Here is a 17,513-nt window from a genome sequence, read left to right as displayed (position 1 = left end):
ATCTGCAACACTGGCTCAATCAATATTTCACAGTAACTCTCCATGTCATTCCCTTTTTTTAGTGGAAGGCATCCGAAGTTCAGAAGCTATATGCTTGAATAACACAAAGAAATTATTCAATATATTCTTTGCAAAAGCTACTGCACAAAGCCAACTACTTGAAATATTCGTTTTAGATTATTCTTTTAGATAGATTTGGAATTTTGGAATATTTGTGATGATAATCCTTATTTGATAAACAATTAGTTTATGGACCAACGTCTTTGAAATGGTGTTCTGTATCCACCGAATAGGACATTACCTCTTCCATTTACCCTCATTTAAATGCTTTTTCATAATATTATGCATTTTATAGCTTTGATGGTGCCTCAATGTAGCACTCAAATTCTTCCTGCAGTAAAAGACACTAAAACTGCTGATGCTGAAAATGACAGTGTGCCACTCATAATTCAAAGAAATCCAAGAGCGAATCCTCAGTGAATTGTTTTTATTAACTCCCTCATTTAGAAAACACAAATGCACCAAACAATATCATACATGCACAGCTTCAGCATATCAAGATCAGCTGATGACTTTTCAATGTGAAAATGTTACTGCCACGATCTCACGGAGATCACCTGGACATCAAAATACTGAGGAGTCACAACAGAAAGGCCAAGCGTTGTCACCCAGAGCTCTAATTGTATTTCTTCCACACTCTTTATCGAATCACAAATGTTTGGGTAACTCATTTATTTTCAATTAATTCCGCCTTTTCTGATCTTGAAAGTAGCAAGAAAATTGTAAAGTTGTGATAATATAAAAAGAAGTACAAGTAGATAATACTACTTATATTATCTACTGTGCACTGGTTGACTACCTTGTAACAGGTAGTGTTTGTGTCACTGCACCAAAAGGCTGTGTGTGATAGCAGCTGCTTAGAAATCACTCTCTCTCTCTGCTCATGTATATTTCAGATTGTGGGTTTGAAAGGAAATTACTATTAGAAGTAGGACACCACGGTTTGGTCTCCCAGTTGGGGGCGTTGCTTCAAATCACAACAAAATACATAAAGAATGTACTGTTTACTGTATGAACGCAAGACAGATCCAATCGCACTGGCTCTTAATTGTTATTTTAAAGCAACACTTGACCTTTGTGCAGAAATTTTGGAAGAAACAAAATAAAAAGAAACAATCAAGAACAATATCAAACATTAAAAAAAAGAGAAAATTAAAGTCAAAATCAAAACATCTCCACAGTACTGATACGTTACAAAAACAAAGAGGTTGGCAATGCTTCTATGTACCCAAGACACAATTTCATAAACTGCGTAAGGTTGTCTTTTTCAGGTCATATAATCAATAAATCAGCCAAAAAGATGCATTTCATGTGTAAACATTCGTTAGCCTAACAATGTCATTCTGTAATGAAAGATGTGTACAGATTAACCACACGTAAAGCCACAAAAACAACATAACAGGATTCAAAGACTGCTTTCAGAAAGTCTTCAATGCTCATCGAGGAAAGGAAGCCTTTTGTCTACACATAGAAAAACAGACTTGTACCTGCCCTGGCCTTCTGGATTATGAAGCTTGGGTCCATTTGTTCCTTTGCACTGGCTTTCATTGTAATTTGATTTTAATTACAATGAATCATATTGCCCATATTGACCTTGAATTACTCTATTTGAATGTCCACATGCTTTGGGTGCCCAAAGCCCTGAACCAGGGGTTAAGTACAATAAATTAGTTGAAATTATTTCCCTCCCCATACAGCAGAGGTTTCTTGCAAACACACTGTAGTGTAGGCTAATAACCACACACACACAACCACAAACCCTTGAATCTTCATGGTGTCATCTTGATGGGATTGTCCTGATTTAGTCCTCCCTAAATCCTGATACATTTGTCTTGTGTGGGTGTCATTAGTACCATTACTCCTATGCCCTTTCCCACAGGAGCCCCTCAGGCTTGCTCTAATTCATTAAGATGTTTTAATGTCTGCTAAATCATGGCGCAAATCAGGCTTTCCATTCGTCAAGTCAGTCTGTTAAATGGACCCTTGTGTTGTGTGCTGACACGTAACTGATATATCTGTTCCTGCCACTTTAGGGCTATTGAAAGGTACTGTAGGGGTAAGCAGGTCTGAATACCTGAGCCGTGGGGTTTTTGCTGGAATATATAAAGGAAACAATGACAACACATACCACATAAAAAAGCCAATACAACTGACAAGAAAGGACAGATTCACAAAGTATTAAAACACAGCTGACCATACATTTTGCCAAATGATGTCTAAGCTGGTGGCTAGATTTCAATTATCAGACTGGCACAATTGGCAACACTTTAAATCCCTCCTCATCTTGACTGCGATGGCTGATTATGCACAATGATTGGCACGACTACTGTGTGTCGCCCAGATGGATGTAAACTAAGGCTCCAACTAATGATTATTTATTGATCGATTCTTCTATAAAATGTCAGAAAACTAAGAAGAATTAGCGTCACAATTTCCCAGAACCCAAGGAGATGTTTTCAAATACACGTCTTTTTTTTTGTCTGACCAACAGTCCAAAACCCAGATATATTATCCCATGCATACCATGGCCACGGATTATTCCGGACCCTAATTGGCTAACAGTTTTTTCTTTGTGTCTAGTAACGGGGCAGTATAAACAAAACACTGGTGTTTGTTTGACATTTAAATAAATGCAGAGAAAATCCTATCTCAAGGTTAAAGTAAGACTTTCTAAGCTAATCTTTTAACCACATCGCATTTTTCAAAAGACATTGAAATTTACTCAGTTCTGCTGGTACAGTTGACACAACCAAAGATGTCTGACTGTAGTTAAGGAACCTTAGTCGTGATAACCCAAAATGTTTGCTGAAATATTTGGGGTTGAAAGCTATGGGGTACATCTTGGAAAATCTGATTATTTTGTGAAACTTTTGTTGAAGTGATTAGAAATAGCTATTCACCTCTCAAATGGTATTCAAATGCTCTTTTGAATTCTTAAGAATTGAATGTGTTGCTTTGCTATTTGAGTGCAATCAGTGAAAATATTCTTGGAATGAGAAATATACTTGTGTAGGAAGGCGGATTGTATATATTTTTTATATTATGATTGTTTAAATGTTAGGATATTAATTGTTGTTACTATAAAAACAGTCAGGGGAAAAATATGTTGTATAAGTAACTGAATGACTGAATAATATCTTTATGTTATAGACATATAGCAGTTGTTTGGCATGTGGCCATGGTATGAAGTGGAATAAAACCAAGTTGGATTTTGGGGCGTCAAATGGATTGAATTCATATTCACACCTAGTTGAGTACATTGGGCATTTTTCCTTGATAAATGACTTCAATGACTTGTTGTTGATTGTTTTCTGGTGATTGTTTCAGCATTAGTGTTAACGGAAATACACTGGCAGTCATATACCTCTCCCACTACTCCTGTATACAGGCAGATGTAATCTTCGTGAGTGCAGAGTAAAGTCCAATCCATCAATCAGCAGCCCATCAAAATAACTGGTCTGAGGCATTAAAACCTGTACGAGCCCTCACGGTACACATTCAGCTCTGCACAATCAAATGATAAAAGGTAAATGGCTTACACCGGCACTCTGAGCTGTTTTATGAGTTTCATCTGGGACAACTTTAAATGGAGCACATAAGATGGAGGCGGCTGCAGTATGTTCTGAAACACTGAACATCACTGACTATTGTCTATAAGTGAGGCCGTTACAAGCATCTCCAAAGGCACGGGCACGGGTGAATGGACATGTTCCTACTCGCCAATTCATATGTGGAGAGGTAAACTGAAAATATTCAGAAATACAAAATACAACTTCTCATCATGGCCTTCCGCAAGGTACGCTAAGACCTTCAACAATAAGAAGGAGGGATAAAATGTTGAGGAAAGCATGTAGCTATCTTAGCAACAACAAGAAGGCTGAAACTACTTTGGCACATGGATGGAAGTAAGGCATCTGTATCAATCTAGAGTTGAAAAAAAAAGAGTTGAAATGGAGCATTGTTTTAAAAAAAAAAGCTCATTTACTGTTAATAATTGCCTGACAGCATGCTCCACTTTTGTGCTGCCTCAAACCTGCAATCTACCACTGCAAAATAATATGTGGTCACCTCCAAAAATGAGAGAAAGAAACATCTCAGCAACTTTCACAAATTCAAGAAAAATAAAACCATTAAGAAGGTTGAAAAAACAAAGCTGAGTTTGTCATTGTGTCACGATGTTGACCTGAATGTTGATATTGCAATGGCCAGAAGCAGGGAGAGGGGGGAGGTGTCTGCACTCCAGGCTCTCGATCCGCGGGCACTCATACCTGCAACACATACACACACAAACAAGATGTGAAACCTGCTGGAGGAAGTGGATGTTAGACGGCAGCACCAACAGTTCAGGACATCCATTTTATTCCCTATCTTACGTTTGAGCTATATGCTATCTTACCTGTAGACACAGCTGAAAACAGAATTGCAAAAAACATTCTAAATGAAAATTAGATACTTACATTTCCAAATCATTAAACATGCATATGGATGTTTCACACGGATACTTATAATGTGGTGAAATTGTATTTATGTCCATTTTTAATGACTGTGTTTGTCAGTAAAAATATATTAAGGGACTATAAAGGGACAAGAGGCCTGATGCAGTTTTCCCTCATCACTAATTTCTTATGTATGATTTAAGTGACTCAATCAGCTCTTATGGATCACTGACTATTTTCCTTTAATTACATCTATATAAACTCTTTCCTGGAAAAAGTATATATTATTTATGCAAAAGAAATCTCCTGAACCACTTCTGATGTTGCAGAGCTACCCTTTCTATAAACACAGCACCACGGCACTCTGTTTTGCCTGCTAATGTGTTTTGCAAACATGCTTTTCTTTGCAGTATCCAAAGAATCTCTGGGAAAAAAAGTAGCATACTTTTCAAATGAGGTTTAAAAGAAAAGCCAGCGTGGAATTCTCTCTGTCTCAACTGCTGTTTTCAGGGATTCAACACAGAATATCAACAATGCAAATTAGCATTTAGAGCAGAAGAGGAGCCCCCCCTGGTGTCCCTGTGGACAGTAATAGCATCTAGTAAAAGAGGAAGTCAACCTCTGCAACAGAGATATATTTCTCCGCATATTTCTGCAAAACATAAGCAGGGATGAGCCCAAACAAGGGTGGCTGGGGACACAAGTAATGGTAAGTCAACGGAGGACAACATGTCCCTGCAAGGTTTAAAAAGTGCTAAGGGAATTCATTTACAAGAGAGGGTTAGTAGTAAAAGCAAACGCAGCTCTGAGAGATCGAGGTGCCGGAGTCAAATCTTGCTATTCTGTTGTGTTACTCTCAAACAAGGAAGGATCAGCATATTTCAGTGACGGCTTAACACAAATAATGTTCATCTGAAAAGCTATTCCTTGAACTTTAAACCATGTTAGTGATACAACCATTAACAACAAACTCACTTAGTTGGTGGATTCGTATTGGGTCAGAGGCCGGGCCAAGCCCTCCTTCACTCAGCGTCTGAATGTGGATAATGTAGTCGTCATCTTCCTCTGGGAGGGTCAGCTCTGCCGTTGAATTTGCTGTAGTCAGTGTGTATACCTCTTTCAGCCTCTGCCTCCTGTATGACAGCTGAATGGGGAGCAAATCGGGTGACACATTTTAAACATGTGAACTTACAGCCTGACAGCTTAGAGTGAGCCACCACACAGGTAAGTTTCACTCTTTCACAGTCTGATTTATAATATAATAACAACATATTAACGTAGAGCATATTGAAAAAGTAAAACTCACTTGGTAGCCTGTAACTTCTGACTCCGACTCCATTGCCACCACAGGTTCCCAGTAAAGAGACAGCTGAGAGCCTATCAGTGTCCATTCCACATTCAGTGGCGGTAGGGCGGGTGCTGCATGATATCAAAATAAATAATTTACACATGTCAGCACAGACACATATTAGTGCCAAATCAATCTACAAGAATTATCATCTCTTAAGGAATGATGCAACTTCAAAGGATGACTTTAGAAGTATATATTTTGATTCTGCCACCTGACTGGAATTATAATCTGTTTGGACCCAAAATCACCCGAACAGCAATGTGTCTTGCAACTTACGTGGTTTTTTTGTGGTGACATTGATTGCTGGGAGGAAGGGGCCGGTGCCTGCTGTGTTGAAGGCGCTGACTGTGAGGAAATACTGCGTGTTTCCTGCCAAGCCGCTCACTGTGACCGAGGTTTGGTTCCAAGGCACCCTGACCTTCCCCATGGTCTCTGGTTTGGTGTCATCTTCCCAGTATGCCACCTGTTTCAGACAGAGAGCGCGGTATCTGGGATTTATTCAACCATGATATATTGCTTTTGATTGGTGCAAAATGTCTACACCACTACTATACATGTTTGATCACACACAGCACATAAAGTGTTTGTAGTTGTATTTGATGACTTGATGACAATGTGGTGATAAATAATTATTTTAAAAAGGTTCTATAACCCTTATTTATTTTATCTGAAATATAAAGCCTGTATAATTGTACTTTGACAACTCCTGTTGTTCACTATGTTCAGATACATCTGAAAGGGTGAAAATAGATTATTTTATGATACATCAACCGATTTGACTGAGCAACTTATATATTATGTTAGATAATAATAAACAAACAAAATCCAATTATAAGCCTTCTTCTCAAATGTTGCACCATCAAAAATATTATTCGTTCCAAACTAATAATTAGAAAACCGAATGTATTTCCTTTACAATCCTGTGAAAAAGAGAAGCATCACATGCTTTCATATGAGAGGTTTTGCATTTCTGCCTGATGAACAGCTATGTCATTATCAAAATGACCAATCCAGATTTCTCTGTCCCGATGAATGGATTCATTATGAAAGCACTACAATACATTAATCTTTGCTTTCATAATGAGTGAAATGAAAATGTAACTGATCAAATATAAAGTTACCAATAAGTGACTCATTCTCTTTAACCATCAAACTGATTATAAAGCTTAAAAAGAAGTACATCCTCCAACCCATCTTTCTTTTATGTCATCATTATTAGCTGATGTTTACAGCTCTGAATTGAAATGGCACAGAAGCTCACTTGTGCAGGTGGAAATATTAAAACAACTTTGATTTTATTGAGAATAAGAATAACAACAGCATCTTTTAATACAGCCCTTTGATCAGCCTGATGACTCAGTCAGCCGAATCAGGCTGTCCCACTTTTGAAGGTAAGAATAGAAAACAACTGTTTTGGCTTTAATATGTAATAAGCTTAATATTCCTATTTTATTTAGTGAACAATGAAAGAATAAAGATTAATTCCCAAGGTGATTCTCTGTTGACGGTAAAAACAACAATCAGAGGAGCTTTTCCTCTACAAAGTCTTTGGTGTGGTGTGATGGCATTTCTTGGCACTCTGACACCAGGTCTTGTATTGCAGTACAAACCATTATGAGGTCTGCATCATGATACATTATAACTGACAGCAGCTTGAAAAGACATGTGGACATGCAATTTTCCCGTTTTGTTCTCTTGAAAACGCTCCGACAGGTTTTCCCATCGTGTTGGTACAAAGAACTGTATAATTTTGGCTCTAACGGTCTCGCAACTGAAACAGCCATTTCCATGGTGACACAGGGTTTGGAAGTGATGGCTTTTTGAGGTACAACAGTGGTGATGACAAGCATTTGAATTGTGTTGTGTGTTTGATTTCTATTTCCATTTAAAAGGGTAAAATGTACCTCATAGCCCAGAACCCTTTCAGGGGTGAAGGAGAGAGCCTGCCAATTCACCTCAATCTCAGAGGCAGAGACACTTCTGGCCCAAACTCCTGCTGGCACCCCGCTTGGCTCTGAAAACAGACAACAGGAGACTGAGCAGTGCTGTCTTCTTCCAACAGCACGGAGACAAGCAGAACAAATCTCTTCGATTTATACATTTATGACAGTGCTGTGTTCTTGTTGATCTCTACTTGGATGAATCATCACACACAGGTGCCGCTGGTAAATAGAACAACAGTACTTTACACACTGACCCCCTCTCAGCGCGTTGAGAGGCAGCATGGATCTAAATGCCAACCGGTTTTCACTTCAGAATAGCCATTCAAATGAGTGGTGATATTTGTAGGCAATCTGCCTGTCCTTACATAAACGCGTTGCACATTTTTTTGGCAATTCCACTGTGTAAAAAGATTTCTACATAATAATCCTCCAGCATTTCTCTTTATCTATCAAGCGCTTAAAGCCCAGTGGGTGCAACAAAACCATTTTTCATGCTCTTTGTCCTTTTCAAAAACAGAGAGAGCTTTGTAGCTTTGGAAAAAAACACCACTCGCGCCGATTCCCTTACCTATCTCCGCAGAGTAGATGGTGACAACGGCGCTGAAGGGACCCTGTCCTTTGCTGTTGTAAGTGCCAACCTTGACGTGAAATGGAGAGAAGGGCGCGATGCTCTCGTTGCGGTACACGTAGCGTGAAGCACCGGGGGCCGAGGTGGCCACGTGGGTCCAACTTACTTCTCCAAAGGCACGGAAAGCAATGATGTAACCAAAGCTCTCACCATTCTGTAGTTCTTCAGGGACAGGCTGAGAGTGAAACACAAAACTATAGTGATATTAAAACATATACAAGCCTCTCATGTTCATCCCACCGCTGGGCTGACACAATCACCACCCACTCTCATGGTGCCAAAAGAAGAGCGTGACCCACAAATTGCTTTTGTGACCCACCTGACGAAATGAAACGAGCAGTAAAATGTCATTTACAAAAAAATCTAAGCTCATTACAAAACATCCGTGCAGCTTTTAAAATGAAAAGTCTGTTGTGCATTTAATGAAATGAGAAATCGAATATAATGAGATAGCGTTAGACAACGAATGGCTTCTTCAATATCTAAATTATTCTATTATTTGAACTGATTTACTTCAATGCTAGATTTGAGCATTCACAGATTTTGCTGAGCAGTAATTTACCAAAAATCCAATCCTCATAAATGACAATAACTGTCAGATTAAATGTTTTGCTTGTGTGTACGTTGTTGCTGCTTTACACGCAGACTCTTTAAATAAGAAATTACAACAACCGCAGCGCCAGACTTCAATTGACTCAAATTTATGACACCCGGAAGCCAAACAGAGCAGAGACTTTGATTTAGCGTGAAATATTAAGCACCTCACTGAAGGATAAAAAAGATTAACTGCAGGCACTTTGAATAACAGACTAGAACATAAGACTGATGACTTACCTCCCATGTGATGACCAGTTCTGATCTGCTCCCACCTCCTCCACCCACGTCACCTGGCGCCGCGTCAGGAACTGCAAACACAGTGAGCTTCATCACTCACACCTCCGTATGAGAAACACTTTAGGCTTGAGAAAGTTTACAAAAAGAGATGGTAGAATGACATTTTTCTTGTTGCAGATCATAGTTTGTACCTGATCAGGACGAACGATTTTAGGGGACAAAAGGGATTATTTTGTGTACCTGTGTACTCTGCCCTAGTCTTGATTGACACAGGGCTGGGATCATAGTGTTCCGGGCAACACTTCAGGAAAAATCATAGTTTTTCTTGCACTAGTTGAGTGATATTTTACTTGTTTTCTTTCAGACAGAAACAATATTTTTATTATGTTCATACTAGGATAGGTTTATAATTCCTCTAAATGCACCAAAACTAAGCATTAGAAAATGCCTCATTTGCATATCCAAACATAACATTTAAGAAAAGTTCTAATACAAAAAATAATAGTCATACTCGTCAATAGTCATCGTAATTATCTTGGGAAATTTGATTGTCAATTACTTAAGATGTTTTTCTGATTTACCTGTAGTGTCTTTCCAAATGTATGAAATTTTATAATATAAATCAAAATGATTTTCTTGTCATACTCAAACAACTACATACTAAGCACGTTCATACACAAACTTTCCAGTTTCACTTATTCACCTGTAGTGATTCCCCTTAAATTAGCATATAAAACAACATCAATCAATTTGGAATGATTTTTAAACATCACTTTATTTTGGTATTATGTACTGCAAATAGAAATGTTGAAAATATTTAATTTACTTAAAAAAGAAAATACGGTTTTGAGTCTAAATAATTGCTCTTTGTATTTAGCCTCAGAGATAGTCCATTTGTTTCCGCACAATAATGGCAAACATTTGTAGTATTAAACTTTTCTTTCTTCTCTTTGATTGTTCTTTTACTTTCTTTTGTTTTATTATATTCCCAACATGTGTTTTTTTATTTTAGCTCACAAAAGTTGTGTGTTTGTGTTATCAAGAGGTATGTGTTTGATTTAATTGTTTTGATTTGTTGTTTTGTTGTTTTCAGTGTCATTTTAAGACTGTAATTATGTTAGTAAAGTGAGTTGCTTTTACTGTACCTGCGTCCTCTGTCCTGGTCTTGACCGACACAGGGCTGGGTTCTCCGACCCCAACACTGTTTTTGGCCAAAACACGGAACTCATACTCCACCCACGCGTTAAGGTCCACTACAGTGGCTGTCAGTGTGCTTCCATCGATTATCTCTGGGACTGAAATAAAATAGAAATAATACAGTATATATAGAGTATATATATATATATATATATATATATATATATATGAATACAAATAATAGCAAGAAAAAAACTTAAACAAGATAGCCAAATCTAGACATATTTACAAAATAATTAAATGAGAAAAAAAAAAATCCAGCTTTAGTTTTGAGTCTAGACTGTCAAAGCTCTGTCACACAGTTCTTTCCTTATCTTGTGTTGGGCATCAAAACCTTAAAAAAAAACTGTACACTGAAATACAAATGTGAAGATACACAGGACTGTAGGACCTCATTTGATGACGTGCAATGTGTTTACTCATTGCTCCCAATCACTAAGAATCAATGAAATGTAGAGATACAAAAGTAAGGAAAGGTACAGTAAGCAAAAGAAAAAAAAGCCAAAGTTATTGTTGGACAAACGAAACAAGGACCTGAAAGATGCCAAAAAACGATTACCTTTTAAGCCAGCTGTCACTCATTTAGAGTTTTCCGTTGCGCAATGAACACTGTCTAATATACTGGTAAATTGAAAGCTTGTGTCCAGAGAAGATGAAATATATGCTTTCCCCCCTCCATTGGAGCAAAAGTAATACGTCTACCACAGAGACTTAACTTGACTTAAAGGGTTTGGTCAGGTGTAAAGGTCATTTAAGTGGTTTAAATGAGATCATGTAAAAGCAGCAGCAATGACCTCTAGTTCTCTTGAGTAAGACCCGAATCCCTTCCTTCTCTAGAGCCTTCGTTCTGTAGCTGACCCTACGCTTTGACCTCCCAGCTGAAGCCGGAGAGAGAAGTCAAGAGTATTTCCCTGCAGGGATCTATGAATTATCGGAGTAACATCACATGTGGTATGAGAGGAAATTTCATCTTCAAGTGCCGCCTACCTGTGTTAACCCTTTGCCATCCCACGGTGAAGGGAGTCCTGGTCTGGATGAGGTAATTGCTGATGGGGCTGCCGTTGTCTCTACCGGGACTCCAGGCCAGCTGGGCTGTACTGTCTGTCACCTCCACCACTGTCACTGAGTCTGGAGGAGTGGGGGAGCCTGGCCCAATCACAGGAACAGACACTATGAGGTACTCGCACATGCAGAGGCACACACCAGACGGCAGAATATGGATGCTACACAGCACATACTGCAAGGAAAACATGAACTGCATCCTCATTTGCATAAAAGAACACCTCTATAGAGCAAAAACTGATTACTATTCCTTTGTATCTTGGAATACACATTAGAGAGAGAAAACCCTATTCAAACAGCTTTAAGTCTGAATACTTTTGCCCTTTAAAAGATATTAGAAGTTAATTTAAGATTTTTCTCCTTTAATATTCAACAAACTTGAAATCCTTCTCTTTCATGGTCTTCCTGGTAATTGATCAATAAAACAGCAGACGTAATTAGATGCCGCGAGTCAAATTGAAAGGTAAAAGATGAAAAGGGGGCTCATAGTCCTGAAGAACCCAAGTTTTATCATTTATTTTCATTATCCTACCAATTAAGCGGTGTGATGTTTTACTTTGGCTTCATCTACTGTTTCCGGGTTCTAATGAACTTGTCTGCCCATCAGAAATAATGGACCACTAGAGAGCTGTGAGACCGACCGCACAATAATAACTCGCCCAGCTCTGCTCACACTGCCCCTGTAGTGTTTCTAATGTGAAGCAAAAATATTCTAATTATTAAAGCGTTTAATGATTATTTTAACAAAAAATCAATAGTTCATGCAGCATGCCTGTGATGTATGTAATAAATGCATCTATGCAAAACAAGGAAGTGCTGAACTACATTTTTTTTTGTTTACAGAAGCATTGAGCATGCTGCCCACATACATTTAGCCTTAAAGCCCTGGCTTTAGTGATATCGATCTTTATAAAACTCATTAGCAGCTCCTGATTAAAAAAAACCTTTAATACACTGGCTTCAGTAACACATATTAAGGAGCACACAATCAAGGATCAATTCCTTATCCTCTTAATTATATTTCATTGGCCGAGGCACGAGGGTGCTGTCATTGTCTTCAGGGTGTTGAAATAATCTGTTATTAATATGGACAGACTGTCTGGGCTTTTGTTGCAAACTTGGCACGGGGCAAATAATTATCTGGCTGTTTTTTGAATAATTACAGACATTATGATATCATTTTGATCTGAATTAAATATTTCCCAAGTTTGCAATATAAAGAGTTGCACATGTCAAAAGTGAATTAAAATAATATTTTTTGATAAAAATAATGTAATAATAATGCTAAAACACATTGTGTTGCACTGACTGAGTGTATTAGTGGTATTTCTCTATGTACTGTCTTCCAGGACGATGATGATAATGCAACTGTCAAACAAGCTCAAGTGCTCACCAAGCGGTTTGAATGCTAATGGCCATGATGTATTCGGTATAACATGACCTTCTCCGTAACCAACACCACCAGGTGGAGTGTTTGCGAGGCATCATGGAGAGGGATCTAAAGCATTTCCCTCTGTCATTGTGGAAAACAAGAACCCAGATGATCACTCAAGAGTCTTTGTGTCAGGAGCGATTATCATTGACCTTCACTGCTGCGAGAGGAGTGAAGCGAGACAGGAGACAGCACTCAAAATCACTGAGATACTGTCACCGGCTAATATTATATGATTGCAATATATGTTTCTATTGCCAATAACACCAATAATCGACATTACTTTAATTATGATCATTAAAGTTTGTCTGTGTTGCTGTGATTCACACCAACTGCAAGCGCAATGACACTGGCACGATTATTATCACAGTTAAATGAGTGATGCATTATTCAAATTGTTGGGTTAACCTTAAAATAGCATTTATTTGAGCACATGCAAATGCAGACACTCTTCTACACTCTCACAGTATATATAGCAAAGCAGATAAGGTTTTATTTGTCAAGTCTTGAGCTATCCATCTCTGTGATGTTTGCTTCTACCCCATAATAAATTAGAAAGAATTGATTATTTAATGGGTTTCTCCCGGCTTTTAAAAATTACAATTTAAAAGAATCAAAGCAACATCTCCAGATGCAGCATCCTCATTGCTTTGGATAATGCACACAACCCAGGACAATTTTCTGGTCGATAGTAGTTCCAATAAATACAGCATGTTCCCTTTTAATTAGACTCAAACAGGGACACTTTTTATGAAAATAATGTGTCACTAAATATGTTTACTCAATAAATGTATTGAGTAAAATAAGTTTGCAGTTGCACCAAAAGAGTGACTCAGATGGTTAAATTTAAACAATATATTTTAGCCAAAAACAGGTCACATAAAAAAATAAAAATGTATGTAGCAGTTCTTCATTTGTTTCTTCTTTTCCACCACATATATATTTTCACAACCCATTAGATTTATCTTGTGACTCTTTGTAGTGGACCCACAGCTTGGGAATGGAAACCACTACACACTAAACCATACCGTAAATAAAGTAATTAAAACTAGATAAATCTCAGGCTACTAAACTGTGATGGATCAGAACGTAACACAATATTAGTCTAATCATTTAATATATAATGAAGGTTTTGCAGACAATGGAAATTTACTTTAAACTTATGTAGAACATTGTATGGAGGTTTTTTTTACCAACAATAATGTATTATACACTACATAAGTATTATCTGAGTACTACTATTGACTGTTACCACTATACTGATGCAGTAGCAGTCAACTCAGAGATGGATGTGTCACCACATAGAATAGAATATACCCTTGGCTTACATTTCCCCTCCCATCATCCTACAGAGGAGAAATGTACATTCTGCATTTGACCCATCCTAGTGTTAGGAGCAGTGGGCTGCCATTATGTAAGGTGCCCGGGGAGCAGTGTAGGAAACAGTGCCTTGCTCAGGGACAACTCGGTAGCACTTGGTCTTTCAGGGACCTTCCGGTTCCCAAGCCAAGCCCCTATGGACTCCGCCACCACCGCCCAACCTGGGCATTAGTGTCTGTAAACTAGATTACTATAGATTGTATCATTGTTATGCTTTATATGGTGTTTTGAATATCATTTGAAAAAATGTGTCCTTTATTGGTCATAGGTATAAAGTTAGTGGGGGTAATCCCAGCTGGACCATGTGATCACTGTCGGTTTGTTAGTGGTCTTCAGCTGTGATCAAGCGAATCCATTCTCTGCCCCCCATGAATGGTTTTCTATCTGGCTTCATGCTTTGTCGCCCAACATTTGGAGCTGTTCGATCCAAGCAATGAGACATCCATGACAGCTGCCGTGAGCAGGAAGTGTAAATAATGCACAATCTGAATCACAGACATGTTTCTTTCCAGTCAATACTCAGCCAATCCATTTCCAGGGCCTTGATATTGCTTCTGCTTGAAAAACAGCCTTATTTCCACTTAGTCCTCAGCCAATTGCACAGGAGTGCTTATTAATGCCATTTGCTTAGAAGATCTTTAACCTTGTAGGCTGAGTCACTGGTGGGTGTGCTTAGAAGATAAAGATATGGATTCAACTATTTCAAATGTTGACACCAATTTCATTGCTTACCTCATCTGACATTTAACATATCTGCGTAGTGTCAATTTTCTGGGCTATTTGACATATCGATCGAAGCCAGAAACATCCCTCCTCTCACTCAAGCAACATAAATCGGCCTCTCCCGAAACACAAAACAAAAGTTGTTCTATTTTGTTCTGCCCAATGTAGCTCTTGACAATCGTGTCTCTCCGGAGCCCTACATATTGCATGAGTGAGCACAGACAGGCATCTAAACATTGTACTGTCAAGAACATTGCAACAATATTGAAAATTGGTCATTAAAAAGAGAGAGAGAACATTTTCACACAGTTTCCTCAAATTCTCTGCTCCCACAAATACCCCTGAAAGCAATATAAGAAAAGCAAGCCTCCTCTATTTGATGTAATCAAGTGACTGCTACCAGAAATAATCAGGACATAAAAACTGTGGATTCTGTGATGACATCCAGAATCATTTTCATGAGGATATGGCCATTTTGGTTGCACTGCAATCACCGGCTGGAAACAAACCATTTGAGTTTAAAAGCTTAAGTGAACATTATACGCCCTGGCAGTCAAGCAGTCTTTATATTCTCAGTAAAGTATGTTCATATAATGTCTCCAAAATATATATTTCCTTTTATTTTTTGCCACATGGTTTTTATTGTTGGCTGTTGGCTACATCTATCAGCCACTTTACAGCTATTATATGTCCAAGTGTCCTTGAGCGAGACACTGAACCCTAAGTTGCTCCCGAAGGACAGGCCAGCCTCGAATGGCAGCTCCAATGTGTGTGTGTGTGTGTGTGTGTGTGTGTGTGTGTGTGTGTGTGTGTGTGTGTGTGTGTGTGTGTGTGTGTGTGTGTGTGTGTGAGTGAGTGTGTGTGTGTGTGTGTGTGTGTGTGTGTATGTGTGTGTGTGTGTGTGTGTGTGTGTCAATGGGTGTACAAGAGGCAAATTGGAAAGCGTTTTGTCCATTAAGGTAGAAAAGCACTATATAAGTGCAGTCCATTTACTGTCCACCCTTTACAGTTAAGTGTAGAGTTTTTATTTCCCCTTCTTTTTAAAAGAGGAACCTAAAAACAATCCTGGCTGTAAGCCCCGATTTAATTAGTAACTGCAGAGCAGAGAAGAGGTTTTCTTACCTTTGACAATCAATACAGCCACGGCTGACAGGCTCTCCACATCCGTGTCCACCACACAGATATATTTGCCAGCATGGTAAAGCTGAATGTTCCTGATCATCAGATCCCCTGCTGTTCTCTACATGGGGGGAAAGAAAGCTTTATGTAGCATGAAAGATAACAGACCCTATGACAGCTTATTAAATAATGCAGCGAAGCATATACAGTATTAGGTGCAGCCAAAAAACGTTTGCAGATCTTTGAGTTATTTAACTTTGCAAGAAGCCTGTTTTTAAAGATATTTAACACCGAAGATATTTTTAGACATACTGTGTGTCTTGACAACTTTTGAAGTCACAGCCATAAAGGTACGCAATATGAAAACATCCTGAATGTGACTTTTAGTCGCACATTTCTGTCCAAGATGAGTCCTGATAAAAACCATCACGGCCAAAAATCACAAAAGCTGAATGCCGCAAATGGAATTCCTGTGTCTGACAAGGCCTTTGCTATGTCCATCGCTTTTTGCAGAGGTCATCTTCATTGCCTTCAAGACCCGCTGCAAGAAATTACACAACTGAGCTATCACGTTTGAACTCAGCCAGTTTTTGCTCGATTGGAGAGGAAAAAAAGGCCCTCTAGATTCTCATCTGAGAGGACACCCGTAAGCAGCAAACGGCATATTAGTGGTGAAATTGTTCTCTTGGTATTGGCAGGCAAATGTGGCAGTAGAGCCAACGTGGTTTAATTATGGAAATTATATTCCTTGAAGCAGCAAAGTTAAGTTGATAATCTCTTTGGACTGGGGACATTCTAGCATTTCTGGGGGAGTCTCTTCATAGATAAGAACATTGTCAGTCAAACACACACATGGAAGAATGGTTAATCTCTAAAGATCTGAGGGTGTTTTGTCATTTGGGGCTCTGCCAAGACACCTCTAATAATAAGTATCTCCTTTCTGTTATGGAGCAGCAAGCTATGTCAAAATAGGATTTGAAAAGAATTCAATAGCAACCAAAGTATTGAAAATTAGATGACTTCAGAACGATGAGCTTGAGTAAGGGAAGGGCACTCAATAAGAGGAAAACGCGTCACAGTGGCTGAGCAACTAAGGCATAACTACATGATGGTCTTCATGTGTATTTTGACATAGAATTACCATGGTCCTATTCATAAACGTACTATTGGAAGCGGAGAGGGGCTGAATTGTTTAATAGAGCTTCTTTTTAAACATGTGCACATTTCCACAGCCTATTATGCCTCCAAGGAGACTTTTTAGAATTGCAAAAAAAGGATGGTATCACACCCATTGCAGCAAAACTAACCACAGCACATTTCTCCAAGAAATACCAGGGTGTCAAACCAC

The 17,513-nt window shown here is 38.6% G+C and overlaps 1 protein-coding gene across 1 annotated transcript in view; it reads right to left on the bottom strand.

Moving 5' to 3' along the window:
• Window positions 1-504: 504 nt before the first annotated feature.
• The window catches only part of cntn3a.2 (contactin 3a, tandem duplicate 2), a 33,166-nt gene continuing 16,157 nt past the window's right edge, over window positions 505-17,513 (bottom strand). The window contains 10 exon segments of the mRNA XM_063878722.1: window positions 505-4,328; window positions 5,472-5,640; window positions 5,803-5,915; window positions 6,124-6,310; window positions 7,752-7,861; window positions 8,359-8,593; window positions 9,253-9,323; window positions 10,398-10,547; window positions 11,437-11,595; window positions 16,169-16,286. Coding sequence (XP_063734792.1) covers window positions 4,231-4,328; window positions 5,472-5,640; window positions 5,803-5,915; window positions 6,124-6,310; window positions 7,752-7,861; window positions 8,359-8,593; window positions 9,253-9,323; window positions 10,398-10,547; window positions 11,437-11,595; window positions 16,169-16,286 — 1,410 coding nt within the window. The 3' untranslated portion in view covers window positions 505-4,230.

This window comes from Eleginops maclovinus, chromosome 1, assembly GCF_036324505.1.
Source record: "Eleginops maclovinus isolate JMC-PN-2008 ecotype Puerto Natales chromosome 1, JC_Emac_rtc_rv5, whole genome shotgun sequence".
Lineage (NCBI taxonomy): Eukaryota > Metazoa > Chordata > Actinopteri > Perciformes > Eleginopidae > Eleginops > Eleginops maclovinus.
This window is presented reverse-complemented; position numbering and strand designations above follow the sequence as displayed.